The following is a 25,134-nucleotide window of genomic DNA, read 5'->3' as shown; positions in this document are numbered from 1 at the left end:
GAGAGGGAGAACTGTTAGGGTTTCTGAATTTCGCGAAAAATGAAACAAAAAAATAAAAATCACCTTATATATTGGGTAAATAATCCGGTTAGCTTTAAAATTACATTGGTAAACTTTAAGGTTTGGTCCGGTTTAGACGACTTATTCTGGCTGATAATGTACAACAGACGACTTAATATTTAGTCGTCTGTTTTCAGACGACAAAATATTAAGTCGTCCTAGACCCTAAAATGAACCCCTAAACTAAAATGACTAGATTAACTAACTAACCACGTTATAAAATCAAATTATACTTAAATAGTGTTTACTATACACAGAAATGAACACGCATAAGTAATTTTAAAAATTTTCAAAAACGGTTTTAATTCTTTCCAAAATCTAACCCTAAGAACACATACAATACTACAACATATGTTGATGAAACATAAACTTAAGAATATCATGACTCACTACTTTCACTCATCTATGCTGAAAACAATTGAAATTTGTTATATCTTAATTTATACCTCCTAAGACATATGTTAATTACATAATTCCCATTTTTCACTTATCAAAATATTTTTTACAAAATTTTTAAATTATGTTTAAGACTAACTGTCCAGACGACTTTAAGTTAAGTCGTCTGGACGACTTATTTTCAAGTCGTCTAAACAGACGACTTGCGAGGGGTAGAAACGTAAAAAGAATTCCGTTTTTTTGTTTGGTCACAAGGGGATAGTTGTAATTTCAATAGCCTTTTAGGTTACTTTTGCCTTTGACCCAAGTTGGGGTATTGTTTTGGGTTTGACTCCAAGTTTTGAGTCACACTTGGCAATTCTCCCATTTTTGTTCTGTGAATTCATTTTCTTTTTTCTTCTTGTTTCTTTTTTCTTGTTCTTCATATTGTATTGTCAATGGATAAATATGAAAATAGTTTATATTTTAAATAGATGACTATAAATTATATATCAATTAAAACAAATTTCGAATTTTTTTTTATTAATTTGATTTATTGACTAATGATAACAATTAGAATCAGTTATTTTAATTGATATGAAACCTGTCGGCCTCTGATCTAACTCTATCAGAGTATCTGCCAAATGCAAAGACGCAACATTGAAATAGGTATTAGTAAATGGTAACGAGCTTTTCATCAGATGCTCTTTCACCAATTTACTAAAGAGATACATAACAAAGCTATCACACAGGAACGTCTCTTTCATCAGATGCTCAAAATGGTATTGTTGAAGATTATCAGAAGACTTATATTAAGTATAATTCCATAAGGCGGTCAATCTTCTCATATTCATTCTCAACGAACTTGCTTAACAAACGGTCTCTTCTAGAACCCCTCAAAATCCCAGCTGAATCATACATATAATTAAGTAATTAACCACCAAGAAACCAAAGACTTAACATTCGGAACATGAAAGGAGGAAAACATCATATGATCTATACTATTAAAACAGAATTCCTACTAGGATTTTGCCCTTAGTTTTTAGAGTTATTTACAATATTATACCACTTCCTTATTTAGATTTTTTTTTAATTATTTTTTACAAAAATTGAACACACGTATTGTACCATTTAAAAATTAAAATTTTCCCATATATACTATATTCTCTCCTCTATTTAAGGAATATTCCAAAAGCAAAAAAAAAAATTAAACACTCTACTAATTAAATCTCTCATATTCGACTAGAATACAAAATATTTGTAGCTTAATATATATTCTACCGGAAGTATTCATTGAACAGAGGCTCGTGAAAACGTGCCTGGTGTGTTTAGAAGCGGCTGGAGCAAATGCAGTGGTAGCTTAATCTTACGCGATGATCTTTTTCGGAAACTCAACGAGATATATTTATTGGATTCTGAGGTTAGGGTAGAGATGTCAAATGGGCGGGCTATAAATGGGTGGCCCGTGTCCAAATCGATATGGTCCAAAATGGACAGACCCAGATTAAACCATAATTAAAATTTGTCCAGATGGGTGAACCCAATTATATTCATGGACAATATTGGGCTTAACCACTTGGACAATGGGCGGCCCAATAAACTTAAATGTCTAGGGTTTGAAAAATTGGGAGAAAACACAAATCACCTTTTTTTTTCTTCCCGTCTCACTCTTGTGTTTTTTCTTCGTGTTTGATTCTTCCTCTTCGAATCATCGTCTTCGATTTTTCCTCTTCGAGTCCTCGTCTTCGATTCTTCCTCTTCGTGTTCGATTCTTCTTCCTCGTCTTCGTTCTTCTTCAATTTTTTTTCGATTCTTCACCAACTTCTGATTTCATCATCTCTTAAGATTTGATTTTTCGTGATTTGTGTTATGGGTTTTCACTATTAGCTACTGATTCGTATCATCTACTAATATTGTGTTATGGTTTATGTGTTAAATAGATCGGTGATTTGTGTTCATAACGAAGTTGGTGGCGAGTCTGGCGACTGTTTCTGTTTCCGCAAGTCAGACGAAATTACGAATTTTTTAAACTTATCTTGAATTTTTTATAACTTTGAAACATGAAGTTTAAAACTTAAAGTTTAAGTATGTGACATCTTTAAAATTGAAAACTTAATAATCTTTAAATTTTTAAAACTGAAATTATGTTGTTTACATTAAATGGGCGTATGGGCCGTCCATGGATAGCCCAACAAATCATGGTCTTATTTGGTTATGGTCTCATTTGGACATGGTTCTATTTGGGCTTCGACCAAAAATGTCCAGCAAAAAAATGAAACCCATTCGGACACACCCAAACCCGCACAACCCGCCCATTTGACATCTCTAGGTTAGGGTTTGTGATGAGAGTAAGACAAGGGATGTTGCGACAGTGGAGTTTAGGGAATGGATAGTGTTTTGATTAATATACAATGGGGAAAGAGTATAAGCTGAAGACTACAGGTAACGCCAGAGGTATTTTTGCATAAGCTAGAGAAGAATGAATGATTCAATCAGTAGCTGCTCGATTTTTCCAACAGGTATGATTGATAAGACCGAAATTTGTGGTTTTTTATGTAATGGTTGATGCAAAGCTTAGTCATTTGCTTGTGTTATGTGATAATTGTGGTGAAAAGATTCTGATTTTGTGTGAGAAGTTACTTGGTGTACAACATAGTCAACTTGAACATATGGCAGATGTTTGTTCGTGCTTTGATGTTTTCCATGCTTATATATGTCATATTTGATTGTCTAATAGTATAAACACAATATTCATCTTCTTCCTTTTCTCTTTGTTTTTTTTGGCAGGGTCAAGTATCCGCATAAGATTTTTTCTTGCGACCCAAAAAGTATTTTTAAAGTCATTTCTTAGTTTTTCCTCACTGAATAAAAATAACAATAAGAATAAGAAGAAGTTGTTTTTAATAGTTCCTGAACCAAACCTATGCTTTGTAGATGTATATTTAGACTCCTGTTTTAGTTTGGTTTAAATAAAGGTGTAGTTTCTCTTTAGAAATATGTGTCAATTATCAAAGCCTAAATGCTTCTTTACTCATTTTATTCAAAGCATACAATGACATTAACAAGCTATTTTCCATATAAAAGTTTATATCACTGTTTTCCAACCGATGAGATCTTACAAAACTATTAATAAGTGACATTCATAAGCTCCATTTAAAGATTGGTCACCGTGATTCAGATGATAATGAAGCTGAGTAGAGAATGACTAATGTGACTGGCTCCATTTAAAGATTGGTCACCGTGATTCAGATGATAATGAAGCTGAGTAGAGAATGACTAATGTAACTGGAAACTATTGAAAACAACGTCTATTACTAATTAAAAACAAAACACCACATATATTAATTTAACTATCGAAAACTTTTTTTTCCCTGAATTTTAGCGACAAATGGCCGACTATACATGAGTTTGTATATATGCTAATATTTTACTGATTAAACTTAATTATTTTATTCAAATAATTTATTTTAAAATTACTGTTTTACAATTGAGCATGGGTTTGAATCTTACATAATTGTAGGTGTAACTTTGTAGTTTGTGTTAAAATTTATTATTTAGAAAATCAATCTCAAAATATATTTGAATTCTCCAATTATGTATTCAGCTAATATTCAAAAATTTAAAATTGAAAAGCTAATTTTAACATCTATAACGAAACTCAAAAATGACACTTCACTTTCTTATCAAAATTTTAAAGTAGCGGAATTTAGTGATTATTTTTGTAGATGGGAATGTATGTCATATTTAATAATTAATATATACTAAAGGTTTATAAATATTTAATGGTTGTAGAAGTATATGACAGATTAAAGATTTATAAATAATATATATTTTAATATTATATTTAATGTTTCTTACTAAAACATAAATTAAAATAATGAACTCAATTAAAATATGAGACGTTGAAATAAATAAACTCTCAATTATAAACGTCAAACTAAAATATCAAATTTCAAATGTTTACTATATTTGTCATTTTATAAATAATTTTTTAAACGTAAAGTTATCCCGCGCTTTGAAAGCGCGGATCAAAATCTAGTATTTCTTTAATCCTATAAGTCTGCACTCGTGTGGAAGTCTCTTTAGTTTTGATAGGTATTATAGATATCGAAGTGACAAGAGTGGACGTGCCGGAGTGGTTATCGGGCATGACTAGAAATCATGTGGGCTCTGCCCGCGCAGGTTCGAATCCTGCCGTTCACGTTTTTTATTCTTAAATCCATTATAATATTAACTTTTTTCCATATGTGCGACCACGCGTGCTCCACTCGTCCCTAAACGTCGCCGTTAACCAGATCTCTCCAGAATGTCATCCCTCTCCAAATTTTAACACGACGCACCTTCAAGCAGAATCACTTCTCTCTCACGCTCTAGCTGAAAATGGCGAACTCGAGAACTGTTCTGATCCTGTGCGGTGACTACATGGAAGACTATGAGGTCCTCTTCTTCGTCTACTACTTTTTTTTTCTTTCTTCGTTGTTCTTATATATACTAGCTTGTGCTTCTCTCTCAGGTGATGGTACCGTTCCAGGCTTTGCAAGCTTTCGGAGTCTCAGTCCACACCGTCTGCCCCGGTAAAAAGTCTGGTGACTCTTGCCCCACCGCTGTTCACGACTTCTGTGGCCACCAGGTCTCCCTCTCGATCAGTCGATCTCGATGTGATCTATTGATACGCTTCATTTTCAACTGTGCTATGAGTTAGATTATTGATGCACAAATTCAAATTGTAGGAGAAACTGTGTTGACTTATTTTTCTGATTTGGTCACTTGCAGACCTATTCCGAGTCGCGAGGTCACAATTTCACACTCAATGCAACGTTTGACGAAGTTGACCTCACCAAGTACGATGGATTGGTTATACCAGGAGGACGTGCTCCTGAATACTTGGCCATGAATGCATCTGTTGTTGACTTGGTTAAACAGTTTTCAACCTCTGGAAAGCCCATAGCCTCTATTTGCCACGGGCAGTTGATACTAGCAGCTGCTGACACTGTTAATGGTCGAAGCTGCACAGCTTATGCAACTGTTGGACCTGCCCTTATCGCTGCAGGCGCCAAGTGGGTGGAACCAACAACGCCTGATGTCTGTGTCGTAGATGGTAGTTTGATCACTGCGGCTACCTATGAGGGACATCCTGAGTTTATCCAGCTTTTTGTGAAGGCCATGGGCGGTAAAATAACTGGAGCTAATAAAAGAATCTTGTTTCTTTGTGGGGTAAGTGACGTTTACTACTTTGTTGTCTCAGTTTATGAGTAGTCATTGTTTATAATCTGTTGTTAAGTAAAATACGCACTTGGGTCCCTATAAACATTACAGTTTTGGTTATTTTTTTACCGTTGCAGGATTATATGGAAGACTATGAAGTCAAAGTTCCATTTCAGTCCCTTCAAGCTTTGGGGTGTCAAGTTGATGCGGTTTGTCCGGAGAAAAAGGCTGGTGATCGCTGCCCAACTGCAATCCATGACTTTGAGGGTGACCAAACTTACAGTGAAAAGCCAGGCCATACTTTTGGTTTAACTGCTACTTTTGATGGAGTAGATTCCTCCAGTTATGATGCTCTGGTGATTCCAGGGGGCAGAGCTCCTGAATATCTGGCCTTGAACCAACACGTCCTTAACGTAGTTAAAGAGTTTATGAGTTCTGGGAAACCAGTTGCATCTATCTGCCACGGACAACAGATCTTAGCTGCTGCTGGTGTCCTAAAGGTCAGTTTTGTTCCACTACAATCTGTATAATTCTGAAATTGTTTGAGAAAACTGATATATCTGATTTCATGTTAACCTGGTCACTGATGCAGGGAAGGAAATGCACTGCTTATCCAGCAGTGAAACTGAATGTAGTGCTTGGAGGAGGAACTTGGTTAGAACCAGATCCAATTCACCGGTGCTTCACCGATGGGAATCTGGTAACTGGGGCAGCATGGCCAGGACACCCAGAGTTTGTGTCACAGCTAATGCTTTTGTTGGGAGTTCAGGTTTCATTCTAGATATGTAAACCGTCCCTTTCATGTGGAATCTTTCAAAACCAACTCGTCTGCTAATGTAATGTGTGTAAAAACTTGTGGCTTATGTTATTATGCTACTGCAGTCTCTCATGTTGAGGTTTTGAGTCTTTGATGTTTGTCTAAGTTGGAAATAAAGTTTATGAGATTTTCAGGGAGTATAGTAATAGAAGATTGGCATATTATAATAACTTAGTGGTAGTGTAAACAGTTTATTAAAAGCACAAATTTTCATATAAACAGTTAAAAACATCCGATTGTGTTTAAATTTCATTTTAAAACTTGAACTTGTGTTGACTAATCTAAATTAGACAGTCTGTGTGAAGTGATTAACATAACTTAAAATAAATTCAACTACTCACTAACAACTACGATTAAGCAAATTTTGTAAGTTTGGTTTTTTGATTTGTCAATATAAAATTTTATTTATTTTAGTTTATGCAATGTGTGATTAATAAATCAAATGTTATATAAACTTAGTTGGGAATGAGAGTATCTCTGACTAAACACCGTCATGACCAAGATGAGACGACCTTCTCTTCTTATGAAGAGAGTAGACCATGAATTAACTTCCACCTACTTATATGCGGTGTTCGTGTTCCAAAAGTAGTCAACAAGCTTCGGTTTCTATACTGGAATGTCGGTACCGTGACCACAAGAAAAGACAGATTTGGTAATGTTTGGTTTGTTTTATCCCCTGAAACGAGTTGACCATAGATGATATCCTCGACTGTGTAGAGACGACCATCTCTTGTCAAAAATTGTAGATCTTGTATTAACTTCCACCTGCTTGCATGTGGTGTTAGTGTTCCAAAAGTACTCAACAAGCTTCGACTTCAATACTGGATTGTATGTACCGTGACCGGATGAAAAGACTGAGTTGTGGTCATAAGTGAAAACCTATCCAGAGTCCATTACATAAGCCACATTCTCCTCATTTGGTGAAACCTGTTGAACCTTTGCAGAGAATGAGAAATGTACGGATCGCACTCATTTCAGTGTGCACCATCGCATAATAGATTAACATTACCATGAACCACAGTTTTCATTTGCTTGGATGTCATTACGGTATTAACATGAGTAGTCCAACTAAAGTCATCAACTACTCCAAATTAGACATATTGTGAAGTGATTAATAGCTTAAAATAAATTCAACTAGTCACTAATAACTATGATTTAGCAAACTTTGTTAGTTTGATTTCTTATTTGTCACTATAAAATATTATTTATTTTAGTTTATGCAATGTTTAATTAACTATACCAATCAAATATCAAATAATACTATTATGAAATGTATGATAACATCATTTGAACACGAACAACAAAAACAAAGAAAATTATAGGGAGCAAGGTTAGTACACAATATCAAACAAGAAATCTATATAAATATTGAAAATAGTATGTCTAATTCTTGAAGACTAAACTATTTGATCATTGATGACTAAAAGAAACACTAAAAATGCAAAGGCTTGTATTTGTTGAATTAAATCATGCATATAAAACAAAGCAAGTGAGAGTAGTTTTGTAGTAATGACGCAGTATTAGCCTAATTTGGAAAATACAACAATTGTTCGATTGTAGGTACTGAAAAATAGTGGTAGATTTTTACTTGATCATAAGATTTTTCTCAATGTTCTCATACCGCATCCGACCCCATTTCATGTTTTGGTGATTAGTTTCTCTAACTTATTGTCATATTTTCGATGTAATTACAATAGACTAAAAGCTGTTTTTTTTTAATTAAATAGATCCTTGCAAAGAAGCTTTGGTAAAAGATTTTAACTACTTTTGTTATCAAAAGCTTTGGGTAAAGTTGTTGGTTTAATTTTTTAATATTTCAATAACGAAAATTAGTGCATTTATGAGATATTTATTAATTGTTGGCTACCAATTGGAAGATCAACATCAATTAGTGCGTTAGTGTTTAGCTCATTGAGGTTGCTTGGCTGAGAACCGGTTAGTTGAGATGATGTGATTTTGGATTTGAGTTCACTGTTCACTGATGCTATATCTGATTTCATGTTCACTGATGCAGGGAAGGAAATGCACTGCTTATCCAGCAGTGAAACTGAATGTGGTGCTTGGAGGAGGAACTTGGTTAGAACCAGATCCAATCCACCGATGCTTCACGGACGGGAATCTGGTAACTGGCGCAGCATGGCCAGGACACCCAGAGTATGTGTCACAGCTAATGGTTTTGTTGGGCGTTCAGGTTTCGTTCTAGTTATGTAAACCTTCCCTTTCACGAGGAATCAACTTGTCTGCTATGTAATATGTGTAAAACTTGTGGCTCATGTCATTATGTTACTGCAGTCTTTCATGTTGAGGTTTTGTGTCTTTGATGTTTGTCTAAACTGAAAACTTTGTTTGAGTTGGAAATAAAGTTTATGAGATTTATTTCTTTTACATTCAGGGAGTATAGTAATAGAAGATTGGCATATTATGATATAACTTAATGGTAGTGTAAACAGTTTATATTACAAAAGTAACAAACAGGTTCTTGGGTAGTAGTATCCCTCGCGAGGAATGGGAACTTGCATCGAACTTCACAACCGCTGCACAATGGTCGAGTAACACCATTGTTGGCAAGTACTTCAAGACCGGGGCCGATGAGTCCTACCTTGAGATAATAAAAGTCTCCAAGCACACAATCAATATCGAGACTGACTCCACACTCTTGGCAAGTATAGTAACACTCACTCGCTATCACCTTGCACTCGCAAACATCACACCACAAGTCACCGCTCGCGTTTCCAACACCTTGGCTCAGCGACAAAAGATGATCATCACACCTGTGTTTCACCTTCCTTGGCAAAGTAGTGCACCTCATGCATAAAGCGTAATCATCACAAACCGTACAACATAGAGGATTCTTTGTTTCTGTGTCGCAAGCATGACACTCTTTGGAACCTTCCAAGGTCCAGTACAAGGGATGTGGGTGCAGATCATGGCAAAACGGTTCTGATACCGAGCTACACCGAACATCATAAACAAACTTATCTTTGCAGCCTTCTTCACACTTGTACGTACCTAAAACCATTGGAATTGATTTTGCAAGCTCTACACTGGAAAGTAACCTCGTCAACCAGCAGCGTAAGCTTATGGTTGTGCAATAAATGTCGTTTCTTCCGAGGGAGACTAGCACAAGTTTTGTGTAGGATGAAATCACATTCCACACATCTGTAGCATGGATCTCCGTTGAAGGGTAGAACACAACCCTCACAACGCTTATCCGTAACACAACTCTCATCCAATCTTAGAATATGATTCTCATGACTAAAGTGAATGATATCTTTTTCATTAACTACCTTGTATGGATCTTCGATTTCTTCCTCTTCGTCCGGAACATCTTCAAGCTCTATCCCATCCCACACTTCATTTCTCGTAGCACATTTTGAATGAACTGCGTAGTGAGGACAACGAGAGCATTTGTAAGCTCCGTAGACCCAATCAATTGTCTTCCTACAAACTCCACACTCCCAGTCTCTTTCCCCTTGACCAAGATGAAAAGTATGAGAGATGCGATGATCATGACGATTGATGCTAATGACTCTCGGTAGATCAATGCAATCTTTATGTAGCATCATATTGCACGCAAGACACACGTAAGGATTACGGTCGCCTTCCAGACCACAAGCGTTACAAGTAAATGTGACTAGTCTTGACAAGAGTGTGAGACTATGCTCGTGGTGCTTCGGTTGAAAAATAGTGAGCGGCGGTGGATTTTTCAAACAGTCAACATCCATGCTTGTGTTGCATATAGTGCAACGAGCATACAAAGACGAAAGATTCTTACGACAAAAATGGCAATGCTGATTTTCAGATTTGAATGGTGAACCTGTGAAGAACTTGAGAAAGTGATTGCATTGAAACGGGTTGTTGAGGAAAGGCTCGACGCACTCCTTGTGCGTCACGAGTTCGCACTCCATGCAGATATAGACCAGCCCACGCTTTTCGTTTGTTGAGCAAATATAGCATAACCAAGATTGGTCGTCGTCGAATATATACAATGGATGATCATGAAACGGCAGCATGTGCTTAGACTTAGGCATGGTAAAAGGAAGAAAAAAATAAACAGAAGTGAAGTTTCAAGTTTTGTCTTGCGATGGCTCCTCTTGAGCTTATAGACTACATTTCAATGGAGTTCACACTCTTAGCTGTACGATGATTTTTTTATATTATCATCAATGGTGATTGGCCTGCCGAGACTGCCAGCAACTCATCAACAAACTAATTAGATGTTATCTTTAATCTAAAAAAAATAAATCAATGCAATATATTAGCACGATTATTAAATGGATGTATACAATTTTAATATGGGTAGGTTTGACGATGCATACAAATTATTGAAGTCCAAGTAAATGTAAACAGCTGTGATAATAATGACACGCTGACTAATAGTACTAAAATATAATCAATTAATCATTATGGCTTTCCATAAACTTGCCAGACAGAGGCAACATGGCCGTTTCCTTGATTATCCTCAGTTATTTAAGTGATGATCACGACTTGTCACAATTGAATCAAGTTTTTTTCCACTTTTGTAAATGCAATAGATGGTACAACTGATTAATTCATAAAAACAATAGATAATTTTACAAGAATGTCTTGACGTCAAATCGAGTTTCTTTCCACTGTTCTGTTGGCTGTAGCGGTTTGGTTAGAGCCTTCGCTTGACATCCACGTCTCCTTAAAACGTTGTTTCTTGAGCGCTTGTTGGATATATCATTCTGACCACAAGTCCAACGCCTTGGCATAACGATAGAAAATGATCATATCACACCTGTGTGTTTACCTTTCAAGAAAATATGACATTTCAAGGTCCAGTATAAGGGATGTTGGATGCAGATCATGGTGAAACGGTTCATAACACAACAATTTAATTTTTTTACTACCATTTTAATACATAAAAATCTTTTCATTTCCAATAAAATAAGAGAAGCATAGTTTACTACATTTCACAACCCAAGCAGGGTAACGTCTTTACATGGGGGACTGGGTTCATCCCGAAGAACCACCAGTAGACCTGGCTGTTTCAATTGCTTCGACCAGATTATCATATTTGGCACCGGTAACTTCCTTGACGACTTTATTATCCTTAAAGATTTTGAAAGTTGGAACCACTCTTAATCCTAACTCCTTTACTAATGGCTGCACCAAACAAAAGAAAAGAGTTCCAACGTTATTATAGCAAAGCAAAAAAAAAACAAGAGCAAGACATTTGGTGTGGAGAAATAAGATTAAAAAAACAAACCCTGTTTTCAGGGTTGCAGTCAAGCTTAAGAAACACAACATCCTCGTACTTCTCTGATAAAGCTTTGTACTTAGGTGCAATCACTTTACATGGTCCACACCTGCATTAGAATATATATTACATGGAACATCATTGATTTCAAATATGTGACAAAAGAAATATCATCATCATCATTTTATTATATTTTTGTTCCTAGATGGATGCTCTAATCAAAAATCTAAAGTATGGTTACTGGCTAATCTAAAAGTGGATAACGTTGCCATACCATTGAGTGTACATGTCAAGTACAATAATCTTTTCACCAGCGGCTTTAACGATGGGCCAGAAGGTGTCCTTATCCACTTCCTTCACTTGACCAACATTTACATTCACTGTCTCTAAGCTACACCTCACCACAGAGGATTCTACCCTTTTTCCATAATCCAGTGAGAAGAAACCAATCCTCGTGGTGGCGACGCCGGAGTAAGGGATGCGGCACTGCTTCTTCACGGGACCATATCCACCGGTGGTTGAAGCTAAAGCCGTAGGATATGGAGCGAGACGGAGAGAGAGAGGCATTGCGTGGGGCAGCTTTTGAGCTCACGAAGATTGAAGGAGATGAAGACGAAGAGGATGCAGTTGGTGTTCGAAAAAGGTTGATGAGCTTGGCTTGTGTGTGTGCGGTCTCAACGGAGTATTGGACTGTAGAGGATAAAAGACGATTGTAGCCTCAAGTTTCTGCGGATGAACGAGGATATTCGGGGGTATTTATGTCACATCGTGATAGATGAACGGGAGGTGTAGAATTCTCCGAGGGAATTACGATTGATAATGATATTTACATTTTACTTGTAAATGACGATTAGGTCCCTCCAAATATTTAATTGATGAAGAAAATATTGAAGTTTTTATCTTAATTTTTTTTTTAAACTAAAGATAATATTTAATTGAAGAAGAAAATATTGATGATCTTATCTTCTAAATAACCTTTTCCATAAATGGATGAATTATTATATTGCTTAGCATATAAATTGAACTACTTCCAATTCAAACTAAAATATAAATACCAACAACTTGAGATAGCAATTATCAAACAGTTCTAGAAATTCAAAATAAAGACATATTTTTATTCTTTTAGCATAACAAAATTCAATTATATAAGGAAGAACAATTACAAATGTAACTTTTGAATACAAACAAGTAGATAAAATTGGTAAAACAGGGAATTTAATAGACACCAAAAAATAAATAAACTTTTTGACTCTCAAGGACAGAGAAGGTGAAATAACTGCCGCCAAACTGAAACTAAAAACGGTTTGTTCAGATTCACAAATATCTGAATTTTTTTTTATTTTTTTATTTTTTGGTCAAAAAATATCTGAAAGTTTTAATTCCTAATTTTAGAAAGAAAAAAAAGTAAAAGAAAGTATAATTTTATTTTTTTGGTCAAACAAAGTATAATTTTATAGTCAGATAGATTCAAAGGTGATTCGGGATTTTGTAATAATAATTTTATAAACTATATTTTTATTACAAAGTTTCTTTGCTTCTTCTACATCTTTGTCCTAAACCTCACGCCACCGCCAAAGCTAACACTTTTTTCTCTCTTTACCTTTTTCCTTTTTTTGTTTCTAAATTAATAAGTTTGGAATATTAGTCTTTGACGGAGAATGGATCTCACGCGGAGACATTGGTCTTTGTCGGCGATTTTCCTCTCGGCAGCACTCGCGACGCTGCTGATTTCGCCGCGGTTATCAGCGGCGGCGACGGAGAACTTGGCATTCAAAGTTCGAAGCAAGTTCGCCGGGAAAATAGAAAAGGATCTCGGAGCCCTCAAAGCTCACGATGCTCACCGTCACTCCAGACTCCTCTCCGCCATCGATCTCCCTCTCGGCGGCGATAGCCAGCCTGAGTCCACGGGGTACTCAAAAGCTCTAATCTTTAACATTTTTTTTGTTTCCTTATGAAATAAAGTTTGGGAATTTAAATAGAAAGGTTAAATTTTTATGCCTACAAATGTGGAATCTGAAAGATACCCTTTTTTTAAGCTTTTTGATCTTTTGAGAGATTCTCATCACGGTTTGTTTGGTCATTGTCTCTCATTTGTTGACTCTTGTTCTTGTTATTACAGTCTATACTTTGCTAAAATTGGACTAGGAACTCCATCAAGAGACTACCATGTCCAGGTCGATACAGGAAGTGATATCTTATGGGTGAACTGTGCTGGATGCATCAGTTGTCCTAGGAAAAGTGATTTGGTAAGACCATCTCCCACAAAAGCACATAACATTAAGTTGCTTATATAATGTTTTTAATGGTTTCATTTATCTTTTTCAGGTAGATCTAAAGCCTTATGATTCAGATGCTTCCTCCACCGCAAAGTCTGTTTCTTGTGACGACAGCTTCTGCTCTTACGTTAACCAAATATCTCAGTGCCAGTCAGGCTCCACTTGCAAATACATCATCCAATACGGAGATCAAAGCTCCACTAGTGGTCACTTAGTGAGAGATGTTGTGCATTTGGATTTAGTCACTGGTAACCGTCAGACCGGTTCTACCAACGGCACCATCATCTTCGGGTGCGGGTCTAAACAGTCTGGTCAGCTCGGTGAATCAGTCTCTGCAGTTGATGGGATAATGGGATTTGGACAGTCCAATTCTTCGTTTATATCTCAGTTAGCTTCACAAGGGAAGGTGAAAAGGACTTTTGCACATTGCTTGGATAATAAAAACGGAGGTGGTATCTTCGCCATTGGAGAAGTTGTCTCACCGAAAGTGAAGACTACTCCTATGCTCTCTAAATCGTAAGCCAATGAATGCCTTTTTCCTTAAACCTCTTCTTGTTTTGAGTTACTTACACTGTTTTTGACTACCCTTTCTACAGAGCTCATTATAGTGTTAACCTCAATTCAATAGAAGTTGGTAACTCAGTTTTGCAACTTTCTTCCGGAGCCTTTGATTCAGGAGATGACAAAGGAGTCATTGTTGACAGTGGTACTACTTTGGTCTATCTTCCCACGGCTGTTTATAATCCGTTAATCAATGAGGTTAATACAATTGTTTTCTTCATAAAATATGTTTCTTTTACTATAAAAGGTTCTTAAACACTTTGTTTGTTGTTTTTGGCAGATCTTGGCTTCACATCCAGAGCTCAACTTGCATAAGGTTCAAGATGCTTTTACTTGTTTCCGTTATACCGACAAGTAAGAATCTAAACACATTGCTTTGTTGAGTTGTTTGAAAATGATATTGCTCTTCTGTCTTATGCTGCATCTGATGTGGTGACCGATATATTACAGTTTAGATCGGTTCCCACCTGTGACATTTCAGTTCGACAAGTCGGCTTCCTTGACAGTGACTCCTCGGGATTATCTCTTCCAAATTCAAGTAAAGTTTTAGTTCTTGTTCTGACTCTTTGATCTTGTTTGTTGTTCCTGTTCTGACATAAACTCCGACTCTTGTTTAGGGAGACACATGGTGTTTAGGCTGGCAAACCGGTGGATTGCAGACTAAAGATGGAGGAGAATTGTCAATTCTTGGAGGTAACATCTCTCTCTCTTCCAAAAAAAAATGTATTTCACAATCTAATCACCAAATAATTGAAGTCTTGACTCGATTTGGCTGTGCAGATATGGCGCTTTCTAACAAGTTAGTTGTCTATGATATCGAAAACCAAGTTATTGGATGGACCAATCACAACTGTAAGCATCATCACTGATCCTACTTAACTTTTTTGTTAAAATTCTATTTAAGCGTTTGAATGTGACGGATGAATCAATCACACAGGCTCAGGAGGAATACAAGTGAAGGATGAACAAAGTGGAGCAGTCTACACAGTTGGTGCACACAATCTCTCATGGTCTTCTTCTTTAGCTGTTTCCAAATTTCTTACAATTGTTTCTCTCTTGGTTCTTTTCCTCTCTAACATTGCTTTATAGCCTTGGTAAGAAGACAAGTTTGTTCCTTGTGTTTGTGTTGTTATTATCATCAGTAAAAGGATCTGATTCCCATTTGTTGAAACAGTTGAGTTTGAAAGAGAAAGAGATTGAAGCAATCAACAGGAAATATTCCCCCAACAGACAGACAAAATTAAGTCCCGGGGGAGGGGGGGGTTCATGGTATCACAGACACAAAGCCGTTATTACATACATGTGATTGTGTTTTCACTTTCTTTACTGACAATACCAAAACAGAAAGAAAGACATAAATAGAAAAACAAAACTGACAAGAGTTTATGTTCCAAACCAATGAATGTCGACTCAAAGAATAAGAGAATGTAGAAAGGTGGGAAAGAAAAGACACAGTACCTCTCCTGAGTCCTGAGAGTGATTTATTTGATTAAATGTGTTGTTGTCACCACTCAACTTCTTCAGTTTTCGAACTCTTATTTCTCTTTTATTTTCCAGGCACAAATCTTGGTAAGTTTAAAAGTGTATTAACTCTTGCAACACCTTCTAGTGCAGAGTACTCTGTTCCAGGCTCTATATCCTCTTCCTTAATCAGCTTTTCAGCTTCACTTTCGTCAAGAGCAATCTCTTTCCCTGTCCTGACAGTACTTGAACGGCCTAGACCGCTTGGTTCTGATGCATCATCATCATCTTCCAGTTTGGAGATGGAAGAAGCTGACGATATGAGGTTTGTGTCATTGGAGTGTAGATACAAGCAAACCGCAGCACAGTCGTCGACTTTGGAGGTAGGGTATTTGTATCTCCAAGCTCTAACCGCAGACTCCACTAAAGCTCTTGCTGCAGAGGAACGTGATGGTGCTGAAGCCACAATCGCCACTACCTCTTCGTTTGAGAGCACATCCCAAATCTATCACACAAACATACCATTAGACAAATGTGAGACAAGATATGTTTGTATGTCTGAGAGGTTACCTACCCCATCTGAAGCCAACACTATAAACTCATCTTGTTCGGTTAATCGACGGAACGATACATCAGGGACAGAGATTAGACCAAAATCTTTAAGACAAAAGTCTCCGAAAGCACGTGCCATTGCAAGTCCAGGCGAGTCACAGTTTGGCAGCCAGACTCTACAAACCTCAGGCTCATCTCTAAGAGCAAACACACGTCCTCTACACTTCTTTATCCTCTCTTCCTCAGCTGCAAAAATCAATGGAGGACAATTAACACAACAACTTGAATAAAAGGGATCCATCATAACAAGGAATAGTTATTCAACCTGGGAGATTTGGTTTGAGATCAACAGTTAGTTGAACAGCAACAAGAGCATTTTCACCGTTTCTTGTCCCCATCACAGCTCTTGAGTCCCCAACGTTTCCAACAACGAGATACTCACCCTAAGATATTGCAGAGGATTTATATAATTAAACAACCAGTTACACTGAACTACGCTAATAAAGACATGACAATACCTGTTTGATCAAAGTCACAGCCGTTGTCCCACTGCAGAAACAGTCAACACTTTTATGGAATTTAAGCTCTCTGTCCATAACTTTGAAAGCCTTAAGAAAGGCATCTTTCAGAGTTTGAAACAATTCAGATTGGGACTCTTCCTTCTCAATATCAACAGATGGACTAGGTTCTTCCTCAGCAGATACAAAAGAAGCATCTTCAGAGTTGTTGATGGTGCTTGCACTATTAATAGGTACTTTAGCTTCCCAATAAGCACTTAATTTGAGAGGAAGATTGTCTCTGACTCTCTTTGCAACCATATGACCATAAGGACCATGCCCATCAAACACTCCACAGAAGACTGTATCTGTCATTGAACCAAAACTCTGCACACACAAATAAAACCTATAAGAAAACCATAAACAAAGAGAAGAAATTAATTGTTTTTTTCTAAACTAACCTCCCAAACAACCATGGCATCTTGATTAGGCCCTTTCTTGCCTTGTTGAGTGAAGATACAAGCAGCCTCACTTGCTCCATTCAAGTACATCCGGCCCGGGACTCTATGCAACGGATCATCTCTTCTTGAATCAAAGGAGGAGTTTCTGGAACCGAGTCTCTTCTTAGAGTTTTTTCTCTTCTTCACACCAAAGCCAGGAGAGCAAGGAGAGCCAGGTGTGGGACTCCTGCTCTCAGCAGATAGACAGGACCCCATTCTAAGGGCCCTGATTATATTAACAAGGCACTCCAGACCAACTGCTGTACAATCACACCCACGGTGGTCCTCCAGCGAGAAAGATTGAGGCTTTAGATCCAGATTATCACCACAGAGAGCAATGATGGGATTCAGGTAAGGAAAGAGATATCTGTAAATAAATAAAAAAATTAATTTCCTTTTTTAGATCAAAGAGGAAATGATTCAGACAGGAAGAAGAAACACATATATATATACCTCTATTTTTTTAGTTCCAGCTACTTTATGAAAGAACACTAATGGCGAATATTATTCCACAGCAGTGAATCTTAAACCCACATCGCCAAGATTGAATTGACAAATTGACAAAAGAATCAAGCCTTTCAAACCCACTTGTTGGTCTAATCGTTTTTGAGTAAAGAAACGGTTTTTGTGATAAAATAATTGTACAGTAAATTTAATCCCAGAAAGTTTAAAAGAAGAAAAAGGAAGAGATCTACGTAGATGTTTTTCTATTGGCACCACACAAAACAAAACCAAAAAAAAAAAAAAAAAAAGAAGAAAGAGAGGTCTTTTGTTTATTTTAATACATCAGAGACCATCACACAGTGATTGGGAAAGAGACTACAAACACGAGAATCATCAAAACTCTTTTCTATATCTCTATCTCAAAAGAGATCAATCAAAAAGGTAGGAGGAGGATCTCAGAATCACATTCAATCCAGGAGAAAGACGAAGAAAACAAAGCAGAGGAAGATTCTGTTATGGCGCGTAAAATAGAAACAGAGTAGCTGAGAGAGGAAAGAAATAAAAAGAGAGAGAGAGAGAGAGAGAGAGAGTTTTTAAGGAGAAAGAAACGCAACGAACCAACTACAAACCCGTTCTTTCTCCTTCAGACTTTCAGTGTGTAGATAGAGTCATAGAGAGATAGAAACAGTAATGGAAACTGGTCCGTTCGCACTCTCTAAATATGTTATCATTGTTTTTTTCCTATTTTTCTCAAGAGAAGAGATGATGGGTTTTCTTTTTATTTATTATTTGAATATTTGCGTGTTTTTCAGGCTGGCACTATTAACATGGGGAGGGTTGGATAAGACCGTTTCTTACACAATAATTTCCTGACATCCAACCAATATTTTATTTATTATTTCCTGATTTATAAAAAAATATCCCATGCAAAAAATATAGAGGTGTCTCTATCGGTCAGTCATCCCCATTTTAATCCAACTAAACTTCTTATTTTTTTTTTATTTTTTTTTTGTACTTAGCTTAACTAAACTTCTTATTTGGTCAGCTTAATCATGTTCGCTTTTTAAATCCGTTTTAATAATGTCTATTTGATTTAGTTTTATCGAGGGTACGTAACAAGAAATAATAAAATTTTAACAAAAAATTTAAAACGTATCAAATCTACAGTAAGGTATTTTAATAAATGTGATGATCAGTCTTTTCTGGTTGAATAGCATGCATGATAAATGGCAATTGTTGAAAGGTGATTTCCTTGTGCATTTGTAGAAGCCTGGGTGACAGAACATTTATATTCAGTGGAACCCATAAGAATTAATGGTCAAATGCTTACAAAACATTGCGAGTACAAAAACTAAAGTCACATGTCGGCCACGAGGCAAACTGGCACAAGTCCCAACACGCATCAACTTCTCCTCTCATGCAAGCAGCAGATCTGCAGATCATCATCCTGAAGAAGACAACCTCTTTGGGTTTAGTTTCTCCTCTCTCTCATTATATCCAAAATGACTTCTTCAGTCTTATCTTCTTCCTTTGTTTGCTTGCTCTAGTCCGGTCTCAATCAAATAATCCATCTCTTTTTTTTGGATAAAATCATAGATTACGTTAACAATCAGGATTTGAAAAGGTATCTATCTTATCTGTGTTACAAAAAAAAAAGTCTCTTATCTTTTAGTAATCTATTAGTAGATGCTGTTTAGTGACTATGACCAGCTTAATCGCTGAGTAATTAGGACTGCGTTATGGTCTAAGATAAGTCTCTGTCTATAACAATAAAATGTATAACGAACCATTTTATATCATAAACGTTACACACCATGATACAAATAAAAGGTCTCTTTATCTTTTAGTAATCTATTAGTAGATGCTGTTTAGTGACTGTGGCACATTTAGTTAGTTTCACATGACAAAGTATCCACTGGCAAAGTGAATGAAGAAGTCTACAAACAGAGCAGTAGTTACAGAGAGTTTCATTACTACTGAATCAGATGGATGATCCTAAACTTATTGAAGCATAGTTTCACGCAGAGAAAGATTGAATGCTATTTTTTGACAAATAACTAACCAGAGCAGAGTCCAGATGTACGTACAACTTACTCAGTGATCCTATGAAAGTTCATGTCTCTTAAATGAAAATGAAACTTTATTGAATGGTTTTTCTTGGAAAACATCTAAAAGGTCTCACATCTCCCAATTATTATCATCACAAAATATCAAAAAAAAAAAAAGAGAGGGAAAGATTATCCAAAAGCTTAAAGGAAGATTTCAGAGTTTGTGGATGGTCTTCATGTCTACAGCTTCACCGAGAGTTCCTTTCTCAACTTGATCCCACCACTTCATCAAGAAATTGTCCACCACCAATCTGAACCACGGCGACAACTTCAAACCTTCCTCCCCTGCGTCTGCTTTCCTCACCAGCTCCTTCAGCCCTTCCCTGCTCACATACTTGATCTCCGCTACTTCGTCCGGGTTTGGCTCAACCTGCACATCCCTCACGATGAAGAGCAAGTAGTCCACTGCACAAAGAGGAAGGCCAATCAAACGGATAATCAATGTTCAAAGATCAACAAGAAACTTCAGGGAGATGGTAATTACGTTCGTGCTCTCCCCATTTGCCATCAGAAGGAGCCTTGTAAAGCATACGACCCAAGGGAGTGAACTCTTCCACTGGTACGTCTTCAGCTACAATACCGAGCTCGTCGAGAAGCTTTCTCTGTGCAGCATTCCTCACTCCTGGATAAGCATGATGCACAAAAAAAATGAGGTCAGTATTCAAGTTGAGCTACAATTTTCTGCAGAGACAGTAGATACCAACCGAGTGCATTCTCTTCGATAAGCTCTGAGTCACGGTAAAGAGGATGGCTGCAACAAGTGTTTGTCCACACTAGAGGGAAGGTCACCTTTGCTTTTGACCTTTGCTGTTCAAAATAGAAGAAGGAAGATAAGCCAAGATTATTAAGACCTGCATAGTAACAAGTATCTGTACACAATCATGAATTCAAAGCAGTCATAAGCAAAATACCTGGAGAAGTAACTCATAGTTCGAGTTGAATAAAAATACACTAAACGCCCTGTGAAGCAAATTCTTAGCTTCAATATTTTCCATCAGATGACCTGCATATTTTATAAGATATCATCAGTATCTTGAATACTGGCAGAGACAGGCACTGAAAATATTACTAGCTACAATCAGAAATAGTGTGTTCGGACACAATCACTAAGAAACCTATGACATTTGATGCAGCTAAGTTCAGTCATAGGTGTAAAGTAAAGAAGCACATGAATTTAAATAGAAAACACTAAATGAGACTTGAACCAGGTTCACTTACAATTATATTTGCTGTCATGCCCCACAACACGATCAGTTTCGTCAACAAGAATGCATCTGCAAGCGAGACAGACAACGGGAATTTTAATTACGGTGGAGAGATTGTATAGAAGCTTGTACTTAACATCAATAGACCTACTAAAGCTTAGAAGACACTAACACTACTATTAAAGCAAAGGGAACAAACTTCCTATATAGAGTATATACAGCGACATAGGTTAACCTGACTATGTTCCTCCCAACAATGACTATGGCTTTCATATAGGACAGCAATGTGTTGACTTTTTGCCCATTTGATTCCAACGACCAGCAAAAGGAACATAAAATGAAGAAACTTAACAGCTACTTAATCCATAAATCATTTATTACTACAGCAAAATCAATAGACATATGTTTCTCAACAGACAGTGGCTAATCGAAAAAAAAAAAAATCCAATTTTTCTTCTTTTTGACAAAAGGTACAATTTTTGACGAAACCCAAGAAGCGAAATCGAAGTAGGGAGAGAATCAAAGACTTACTCGTCATCGAACATGAGGCGTCTTTGAACAGCATCCATCCCAGCATCTGTCGTCATTGCGGCACCGGAGAAAGCTCGAAACTTTCTCGGTGATATGGAAACGGATCGGAGCGGTGATTGAGGAAGACGGAGAAACCGGGAAGAAGAGAGAGATCTGAAGCGAATCAAAGAGAGATTAAATAAAGAAGCAGCAGACATTGATGTGCTGTTGCATGTGGTTGGTAACTGATGCCCTCCCCTGCTTTCTCCGTTTTGTTTTATTTTATTTTATTTTATGTCCACGACCCTTACCATGTACCTCTCCGCACTCTAAAATAAACCCCTCCCGACAAAAGTGGATAAGATTAATTAAAAAGAGTTTCCTTACAAAAAGTTGTTATTTTTGAGGGGTTTATTTGCAATGTTTCCATAATTATTATTTTCTATTTATACTGGCCCTCTGATAATTTTCCCAAGTGGTTGTCTTGATCAGACTAGACTGTGGAACACAACTAGGGTTACGGCTAGGGCTTCTCCCTGAGTCGCCGCCACCACACTACCACCGAAGATGACTGGCAAGGCCAAGCCGAAGAAGCATACAGCTAAGGAGATTCAAGCCAAGATCGATGCTGCGTTGACCAACAGAGGCGGAGGAAAGGCGGGAATAGCCGATCGGACCGGGAAAGAGAAAGGTGGTCACGCTAAGTTCGAGTGTCCTCACTCCAAAATCACGGCTCCGGATCTCAAGACCATGCAGATCCATCACGATTCGAAGCATCCGAAGATCCCTTACGAAGAGTCCAAGCTCGTGAATCTCCATGCTGTTTTAGCTCCGGTGGCTGAGTCCAAACCTAAACCTGGAATCAGAGGAAGCTTAACGAAGTAAATCTTTGTGCTTCAGTTTCCTGAAATTTTATCTAAATCTTTTTATGTTTTGTTTAAGACAATGATTTGCTAATCTGCTCCCCGAATACATCGTGTTGAATGTTGATGATGCTTGTCTGCTGTTTTTCAAATGGAGGAGGGAGATGTTATATGAATAAACTGGTCTTTGAACGATTGTTGAGTCTTTGTTAATTGCAACTGTTCTTTGTATTTTGCAAGAACTTGTGTCGAGTATCATTTGGTTTAGGCTAGCGTTGTGGCTTCAGTTTCTCTGTTTATATGTTTTTGCATTGCATTAAGTGCACATCACGTTTGATTTAAGTCGCTTGTTTGTTACGTGTGTTTTCACACTTAACTTCTTTCTATTTACGTGTTAAATTAGGTGTAAAGTCGCCGTTTGTTAATAAAACAGAATATGGCCTCTTTTAGTTCAAGAATGCTTAACACAAATTGGTTGGATTCATTGATTATCTTAAAAAGACATCTTTAATTAAGAGATCTTTGCTCTTATATGGTATTATATTGTCAGAAACCTTGTCATGCACCGCACATGGTATAGATTGGAAAATGTCACATGGTGTAATAATGTTTACCAAAATTTATTAATATTATTCTCTCATCTTTTAGTAATTGATTGTAAATTAACAATGGTAATGGCCACCAGCCAACTAAACCCACACTTTAAGACTTGACAAGTAATAATAAATAAATAAAATAATATAAAGCAACTTAATCATGATGGCCATTGAGTTAATTGACCTCTCATGCATCAGTTTCTAACTATGAATGAAGAATAGCCTTTCGGAAAACTTACAACGTATGTTTACGAATCTTGATATATATGTATAAACTAACTTCTCCCCGTAAATGAATCATCTAGTTACTACTTATAAATTGAATCTCAAACTTATGTCGGAACCATGTCTCACTTGGTTGCTCTCGTTTTCAAACATTGGTAGCCTGCGGTTTCGGTGTCTGGACATTTTCTTCTCCATAGAGCAACCTTTTCCTATTAGGACCATAACCGAGATAACGGTACATAATGCTCAAGAGACACTGCCTCAAGCTCACGGTATCAAATGTCTCAATACACTTCATGTCCCTCTGTCTGCACTTCGAACCCGCGTACTTTTGGTATTCCTCTAGCACCGATGACCAACACCAGTTCTGAACTTTTCTTAAGCATCCCACCAAACAACCTGTCCTATGCTGCATGCACCATATTGAGTTCAGCCTTTAGTGTTGTGTAAATAACTAGTCTCGTATAAGAATGTCATTTAATAACTAATAGTACTAAAAGCAGAAGATGAAGAGGAGCAAAGGTTGATTTATATTATTAACCTTTCCGGCTTTGCAGTGTATGAGGATCGGATGGTTTCTTACATCTACAAGAGAAAACAAAATACAGTTTACTCTAAGACTCATGTGTAAGGAAGAGGATGTAGACATCCAAAAGACTGTGCCGAGTGTTGGATTCCTTACCAACTAAGACTCTGAGAGCAGCCATAACTGTATCCTCTGGTATTGGTGTAGGAGGATCCTGCAAATCATAAACGGTCCAGTTAAAAAACCAAGAGCACGTAACAGTGAAAAGAGCAGCAAGATATCAACAGCATGGCTAGGGAATGATCCAATGAAAGCTTTGATGACTGGAGCTGAGAGACGCACCTTTTGGCTTTCGATTGCAAATTGAAAAAGCCTAATGTTGTTGGCCTCGTAAAACTTCAAAATCTCCTCAGGGTATGGTTCAGGACAAAGATAACTGCTCGGTGAATCAACAAGAAACCAAAGGAAAAAGAATTATTACACACAGTGGGAAAACAAACCCAGCAAAACAGAGGAAGGAAGAGAGAAACAAATGGTCTTACATGATGGAACGAAGATTAAGGGCTGTGAGGAAACCGAAATGCTCTGGCTTAGGAAACGAAGATCGGTAGACACCGTTTTCAACCATAGAAAAATTCTGCGGCGCGACTAACACACAACCGTCGTGATCATCAGCTTCCATTATCAAACACATCTCGAGTAACTTGTAAAGAATTATGAAGAACAAAGAGGCAGATCAGAGAGAGAGAGAGAAACAGAGAAAGAAGTGATGGTTGGTATTGATTTGAGCGAAAGAAAGAAAGGTGTTTATATAGGCAGGATCAAGTGAAGCTTCTATTGTGAAAAGGAAGACTCAGTTTTTTACGGTAACGATTATTTCTTCTTCCTAAGGGGGTTTAAAAGTTTTAAACCCATTGCAAGGGATTTAGCGTGTGGAGCCCCTTTTTTGAATTCATTTGGTATTATCTAGGATCTTGACACTTTTATTACATCTTCCTGCTTTTTATTACATCTCACATTTTTTAACTGAACAACAAAAATTGAATAAAATGTGGTCTAACTCGAATTAAAGAAAGAAACTAGTGGTCAGATTCACACAAAACGTACTCCAGTGGTCTCGTTTGAATTT

General features: G+C 37.0%; 7 protein-coding genes, 1 non-coding gene and 1 pseudogene across 9 annotated transcripts; 4 read left to right on the top strand and 5 right to left on the bottom strand.

Annotated features, from left to right (window-relative positions):
* Positions 1-4,556: 4,556 nt before the first annotated feature.
* TRNAS-AGA lies at positions 4,557-4,638 on the top strand. The gene has a single exon. It is a non-coding gene; the product is annotated as a tRNA-Ser (tRNA).
* A 41-nt stretch (positions 4,639-4,679) lies between these two features.
* LOC106343236 (protein DJ-1 homolog D) lies at positions 4,680-6,590 on the top strand. Its single transcript, XM_013782392.1, has 5 exons — positions 4,680-4,872; positions 4,949-5,065; positions 5,209-5,649; positions 5,778-6,140; positions 6,233-6,590. The coding sequence occupies exons 1-5, from the start codon at positions 4,816-4,818 to the stop codon at positions 6,419-6,421; spliced, it is 1,167 nt and encodes a 388-aa protein (XP_013637846.1). The 5' UTR covers positions 4,680-4,815; the 3' UTR covers positions 6,422-6,590.
* Positions 6,591-8,878: 2,288 nt separating this feature from the next.
* On the bottom strand, positions 8,879-10,569 carry LOC106293720 (annotated as a pseudogene).
* Positions 10,570-11,314: 745 nt separating this feature from the next.
* Positions 11,315-12,390, bottom strand: LOC106292669 (thioredoxin F1, chloroplastic). The gene is made up of 3 exons (XM_013728306.1): positions 11,956-12,390; positions 11,691-11,790; positions 11,315-11,587 (listed from the first exon to the last, which is right to left on the bottom strand). The coding sequence occupies exons 1-3, from the start codon at positions 12,246-12,248 to the stop codon at positions 11,438-11,440; spliced, it is 543 nt and encodes a 180-aa protein (XP_013583760.1). The 5' UTR covers positions 12,249-12,390; the 3' UTR covers positions 11,315-11,437.
* An 843-nt stretch (positions 12,391-13,233) lies between these two features.
* Positions 13,234-15,975, top strand: LOC106294765 (aspartic proteinase-like protein 2). 2 transcript variants are annotated; one of them, XM_013730413.1, is made up of 10 exons: positions 13,234-13,590; positions 13,801-13,927; positions 14,007-14,473; positions 14,554-14,716; positions 14,799-14,872; positions 14,969-15,056; positions 15,136-15,211; positions 15,299-15,370; positions 15,456-15,612; positions 15,693-15,975. In XM_013730413.1, exons 1-9 carry the CDS (start codon positions 13,340-13,342, stop codon positions 15,605-15,607), a joined length of 1,470 nt encoding a protein of 489 aa, XP_013585867.1. In that variant the 5' UTR covers positions 13,234-13,339; the 3' UTR covers positions 15,608-15,612; positions 15,693-15,975. The 2 variants fall into 2 exon arrangements, with proteins under 2 accessions (XP_013585867.1, XP_013585866.1); XM_013730412.1 differs by having other exon boundaries at positions 15,456-15,723.
* Positions 15,715-18,746, bottom strand: LOC106294766 (probable protein phosphatase 2C 33). Its single transcript, XM_013730414.1, has 6 exons — positions 17,982-18,746; positions 17,490-17,895; positions 17,050-17,415; positions 16,857-16,974; positions 16,554-16,777; positions 15,715-16,484 (listed from the first exon to the last, which is right to left on the bottom strand). Exons 2-6 carry the CDS (start codon positions 17,742-17,744, stop codon positions 16,065-16,067), a joined length of 1,383 nt encoding a protein of 460 aa, XP_013585868.1. The 5' UTR covers positions 17,745-17,895; positions 17,982-18,746; the 3' UTR covers positions 15,715-16,064.
* Positions 18,747-20,094: 1,348 nt separating this feature from the next.
* Positions 20,095-22,096, bottom strand: LOC106295743 (isopentenyl-diphosphate Delta-isomerase II, chloroplastic-like). Its single transcript, XM_013731714.1, has 6 exons — positions 21,817-22,096; positions 21,299-21,354; positions 20,992-21,083; positions 20,785-20,887; positions 20,565-20,702; positions 20,095-20,485 (listed from the first exon to the last, which is right to left on the bottom strand). Exons 1-6 carry the CDS (start codon positions 22,011-22,013, stop codon positions 20,235-20,237), a joined length of 837 nt encoding a protein of 278 aa, XP_013587168.1. The 5' UTR covers positions 22,014-22,096; the 3' UTR covers positions 20,095-20,234.
* Positions 22,097-22,273: 177 nt separating this feature from the next.
* Positions 22,274-22,897, top strand: LOC106295744. Its single transcript, XM_013731715.1, has one exon. It carries the CDS (start codon positions 22,363-22,365, stop codon positions 22,678-22,680), a length of 318 nt encoding a protein of 105 aa, XP_013587169.1. The 5' UTR covers positions 22,274-22,362; the 3' UTR covers positions 22,681-22,897.
* Positions 22,898-23,453: 556 nt separating this feature from the next.
* On the bottom strand, positions 23,454-24,856 carry LOC106293724 (probable tyrosine-protein phosphatase At1g05000). Its single transcript, XM_013729379.1, has 5 exons — positions 24,548-24,856; positions 24,348-24,441; positions 24,162-24,219; positions 24,021-24,064; positions 23,454-23,888 (listed from the first exon to the last, which is right to left on the bottom strand). The coding sequence occupies exons 1-5, from the start codon at positions 24,697-24,699 to the stop codon at positions 23,625-23,627; spliced, it is 612 nt and encodes a 203-aa protein (XP_013584833.1). The 5' UTR covers positions 24,700-24,856; the 3' UTR covers positions 23,454-23,624.
* Positions 24,857-25,134: the final 278 nt, after the last annotated feature.

This window comes from Brassica oleracea, chromosome C5 (genome assembly GCF_000695525.1).
Source record: "Brassica oleracea var. oleracea cultivar TO1000 chromosome C5, BOL, whole genome shotgun sequence".
In the NCBI taxonomy this organism is placed as follows: domain Eukaryota; kingdom Viridiplantae; phylum Streptophyta; class Magnoliopsida; order Brassicales; family Brassicaceae; genus Brassica; species Brassica oleracea.
Note: the sequence above shows the minus strand (reverse complement) of the source record. Positions and strands in the feature narration are given on the sequence as shown.

Excerpts from the sequence above, each read along its gene's own strand:
- LOC106343236 (XM_013782392.1), top strand. The coding sequence starts at position 4,816 with ATGGCGAACTCGAGAACTGTTCTGATCCTGTGCGGTGACTACATGGAA. Across the intron at positions 5,066-5,208 it reads ACGACTTCTGTGGCCACCAG|ACCTATTCCGAGTCGCGAGG; the intron begins GTCTCCCTCTCG and ends GGTCACTTGCAG. Across the intron at positions 6,141-6,232 it reads CTGCTGCTGGTGTCCTAAAG|GGAAGGAAATGCACTGCTTA; the intron begins GTCAGTTTTGTT and ends TCACTGATGCAG.
- LOC106292669 (XM_013728306.1), bottom strand. The coding sequence starts at position 12,248 with ATGCCTCTCTCTCTCCGTCTCGCTCCATATCCTACGGCTTTAGCTTCA. Across the intron at positions 11,791-11,955 it reads CTTGACATGTACACTCAATG|GTGTGGACCATGTAAAGTGA; the intron begins GTATGGCAACGT and ends ATTCTAATGCAG. Across the intron at positions 11,588-11,690 it reads ACTGCAACCCTGAAAACAGG|CCATTAGTAAAGGAGTTAGG; the intron begins GTTTGTTTTTTT and ends TGTTTGGTGCAG.
- LOC106294765 (XM_013730413.1), top strand. The coding sequence starts at position 13,340 with ATGGATCTCACGCGGAGACATTGGTCTTTGTCGGCGATTTTCCTCTCG. Across the intron at positions 13,928-14,006 it reads GTCCTAGGAAAAGTGATTTG|GTAGATCTAAAGCCTTATGA; the intron begins GTAAGACCATCT and ends TATCTTTTTCAG. Across the intron at positions 15,057-15,135 it reads ATTATCTCTTCCAAATTCAA|GGAGACACATGGTGTTTAGG; the intron begins GTAAAGTTTTAG and ends ACTCTTGTTTAG.
- LOC106294766 (XM_013730414.1), bottom strand. The coding sequence starts at position 17,744 with ATGGGGTCCTGTCTATCTGCTGAGAGCAGGAGTCCCACACCTGGCTCT. Across the intron at positions 17,416-17,489 it reads ATGCCATGGTTGTTTGGGAG|AGTTTTGGTTCAATGACAGA; the intron begins GTTAGTTTAGAA and ends TTGTGTGTGCAG. Across the intron at positions 16,975-17,049 it reads CTGTGACTTTGATCAAACAG|GGTGAGTATCTCGTTGTTGG; the intron begins GTATTGTCATGT and ends GCAATATCTTAG.
- LOC106295743 (XM_013731714.1), bottom strand. The coding sequence starts at position 22,013 with ATGTCTGCTGCTTCTTTATTTAATCTCTCTTTGATTCGCTTCAGATCT. Across the intron at positions 20,703-20,784 it reads TATCGAAGAGAATGCACTCG|GAGTGAGGAATGCTGCACAG; the intron begins GTTGGTATCTAC and ends ATGCTTATCCAG. Across the intron at positions 20,486-20,564 it reads CAAATGGGGAGAGCACGAAC|TGGACTACTTGCTCTTCATC; the intron begins GTAATTACCATC and ends CTCTTTGTGCAG.
- LOC106295744 (XM_013731715.1), top strand. The coding sequence starts at position 22,363 with ATGACTGGCAAGGCCAAGCCGAAGAAGCATACAGCTAAGGAGATTCAA.
- LOC106293724 (XM_013729379.1), bottom strand. The coding sequence starts at position 24,699 with ATGTGTTTGATAATGGAAGCTGATGATCACGACGGTTGTGTGTTAGTC. Across the intron at positions 24,442-24,547 it reads CTTAATCTTCGTTCCATCAT|TTATCTTTGTCCTGAACCAT; the intron begins GTAAGACCATTT and ends TTCACCGAGCAG. Across the intron at positions 24,065-24,161 it reads TGCTCTCAGAGTCTTAGTTG|ATGTAAGAAACCATCCGATC; the intron begins GTAAGGAATCCA and ends TTTCTCTTGTAG.